Source organism: Poecilia latipinna, unplaced genomic scaffold (assembly GCF_001443285.1).
Source record: "Poecilia latipinna isolate Pla-1442-1.1 unplaced genomic scaffold, P_latipinna-1.0 Scaffold32, whole genome shotgun sequence".
NCBI classification, from domain to species: Eukaryota; Metazoa; Chordata; class Actinopteri; order Cyprinodontiformes; family Poeciliidae; genus Poecilia; species Poecilia latipinna.
Genome location: NW_015112648.1, coordinates 705,739 through 708,641, shown reverse-complemented (window position 1 = coordinate 708,641; position 2,903 = coordinate 705,739). Strand labels below are relative to the sequence as shown.

The 2,903-nt window shown below is 40.2% G+C and overlaps 1 protein-coding gene across 1 annotated transcript in view; it reads right to left on the bottom strand.

The window, feature by feature from the left end:
• LOC106953266 (uncharacterized) overlaps positions 1-1,397 on the bottom strand; it is a 4,882-nt gene extending 3,485 nt beyond the window's left edge. Inside the window, exon 1 of the mRNA XM_015041886.1 lies at positions 8-1,397. Coding sequence (XP_014897372.1) covers positions 8-1,229 — 1,222 coding nt within the window. The 5' untranslated portion in view covers positions 1,230-1,397. The remainder of the gene's footprint in view (positions 1-7) is intronic.
• Positions 1,398-2,903: the final 1,506 nt, after the last annotated feature.

Sequence of the window (2,903 nt, the reverse complement as noted above, 5' to 3'; positions counted from 1 at the left end):
TTACAGCCTTTTTGTCTTTGTTTTGGTGCCATGGTGTGGGGACTGGTTTCCATAGCAGCCACAAACATCTCTTTCATTTCTTTGCGAAGTTCTTCTATGATCTGCTGTGGGTCTGTTTTAGTCTCTTTATTTTTAACTGTTTTCACAGCCACTGTAATGGGGGATTCTTTGGGTTTCGGGTGGCTTTGAACAGGTGTCAGGGCTGTCTGGCACGCTGTTTGGAGCTCTTGTACCTTGGGAATCTTGACTGCAGTGGACCTTCTTCGTTTCTCCAATCTTTCATTTTCTAGCTTTGAAGCTTCGTTAACTTTCTCAATCAGTTCTTCATCTGTTATGGTCATATTACTTAGGAGAGGCAGCAACTGATACTTAATGGAGTCACTGAGTAGCCCAGTTTCAATGGAGCGGAGAAACTTACGCTGAATTGTGGTCCTGCTGTACAGTTCATCGGTCTCCTCATTTGCTGCTTTCCATAGAAGTTTTTCTTTGAGCTCGATAGCACGAAATACAAAATTTAGGGCAGTTTCTTTGGGTTCTTGGGAGATATTGAGAAGCTGATGGTAAAGTTCAGTGGGGCTATCGACCCTGTAGTGTCCCTTTAGTATGGTGAGCAGTTTGCTAAGGGTTAACCCACGTTTTATCTCCAACATGTCTCTTAGGGGCATTCCTGGACTGATGGCCCTAATTACTGCTTCAACTACTTCAACCTCTGAGTGTCCTTTTTCAATCCCATTTTCGATCTGGCGTACTAAACTGAGGTAGGACAGCTTATCCTTCTGCCCACTCTCTCCAATCTGCCCAGAGATTTTAAACTCCCTCCTCAATGTTACCTCCTGCAGAGTTTGTTTTGGCTCTGGTCGGGTTTTGAGTGGATAATCTGTTGCCTGGACTGAAGTGGTGCATGGAATAGTGTCCTCAAGGTCTATCTGTGGCACAGACTTTTTAAATGAGGATTCCTCTTCTGACTGACACATTACTTTACTTAGTCTCTGGATATATGTGGCTGTTTCTTTATAAAACTGTTCCACTTGATCCTCTTCTTCACTTTTCTCTATCTCATCAAACATGTCCTCTGCCAACCTGATGAGTGTCCTTTTGGTTTTACTTTGAGGCTCTCCGCTGTCCAGGCCGGAACACTTCAGTCGCCTGCAGACGTCCACGAGATGCTCTCTTTCCAACTGCCACAAGGTTGCACTCACTCGATCGCGCAGAAGCTGTGCTGCTTCCATCTTTTTTTCTTTCTAGTTCGTCTCTTGGGAAGGAAGGTGGTTGGTGATGGTGTTAATTCACTAGCGCCACCTCCTGGCTGGCTCGCCAAAATATGTTACACTGAAGAGAATGATGGGCCGGGTCACTCCTCTGGTAGCACATTTATTTAGTTTAAACTGCAACAAGAAAATACANAGCGAGTGAGACGTGCAACCTTTCATTTGCACGCCACCACCCTACAAATTCGACATGCTACATTAACAAGAAAAATAGCTGCTGCTATGTATGCCAAGACCCTATGTGGGTGTATGTGTGTGTCTAAGAAAGTGTGTTAGAGAAGTGTAGGTTTGAGAAGGGATGGAAAAACCTGTCTAACATAAAGAAATACACTTCCGCTAAGTGTTTGAGCTTTAAGCTTTAAAACAAGGCAACAAGGAGCACGTCTGAAACAGTTTTATTAATAACTCCAGGTTCATGTTGGTCCTCTGCATCTTGAAACAAGGAGACAAAATATGTTTGCATTTTATCTATTAAAAAAAGTCTGGCTCTTACATTCCTGTTATTGACTGTGGTGTCTTATGTTTAATATGCTTCAGTATATCTGTATTAGCTGTACTGTGTGCAGATATCGTATACATATGCTTACACAGAAACAAATGTGAACACACATCACATCATGATGTAAACTGACCTAGATAGACAGAATCCTATGGAAATTATTCATTCAATCATATATTTATGCATTGTTTCTGTGTTTGAGTCAGAGATTACTGACATTCAAGCAATGCATTGAAAATATAGTCAACATGTTTGACATGTTTCTCTTTAGCTTCATAAAGTTAGTAGTTGGTTTTACACACCATCCAGAAGCACTTCTATAAAGATCTTCTATGTTTCCTAGTTATGGAAAAGGCCAAAAAAAATAAAGTAGAAGGTTACAAAATAGAGGTCATCAGAAGTCTCTAAGGACTCCCTATATGAAGAAGAAGTTCCTATTCTCACATGGCCAACTTACTGACCTTTTGGGTCATAAAGGAATAAATTAACATCTAACAAACATGAAGCATCATGGTGCTGCAGTTATCCCTGTGTAGTCGGTCAACATGGAAAGAACAGTTGACTGGAGTAACAACAAATGATTTCATCATTAAAAACACTACCAAAGAAACAAGCCATTAAATCCAGCAGAGTAATGTAAATATTCAGAGACTGTTTTTAAACAGTGTTTAAATCTGTTACATACCAGAAGAACCTGCAGAGCGTCTTGAAGTGAGTGAGGGCAGTTTTGCCTTAAGCAATGGGCATAAATCCCAGAGGATGAATTTGACAAGCTTATGGAGACATACTGTATCCCAAGAGACTCCCTGCTATAGCTGATGCAAAATGGGCTGTATGTAATATTGATTTTGTATAAATCAATACATTTGTATGCGCCACAGTAGTTTCTCCTTAAAAACGTGCAGATGCTTATAGTTTATTGACTACTGCAGTATTTTTGTGGCTAAATCAGTTTGCAATGTATAAATGGAGAGAAAGGAATATTTTCTTCAAGATTTTCTAAACCTTGCTGCATTATGCCAAACAGAGACTTTCATTACATTTATACACAAACTAATCGACTGGACAATGCAGCTGAGATGATGCTTGAATGATACTGACCTAATGTTAAAAATAATTTGCAAACCACTAATCTT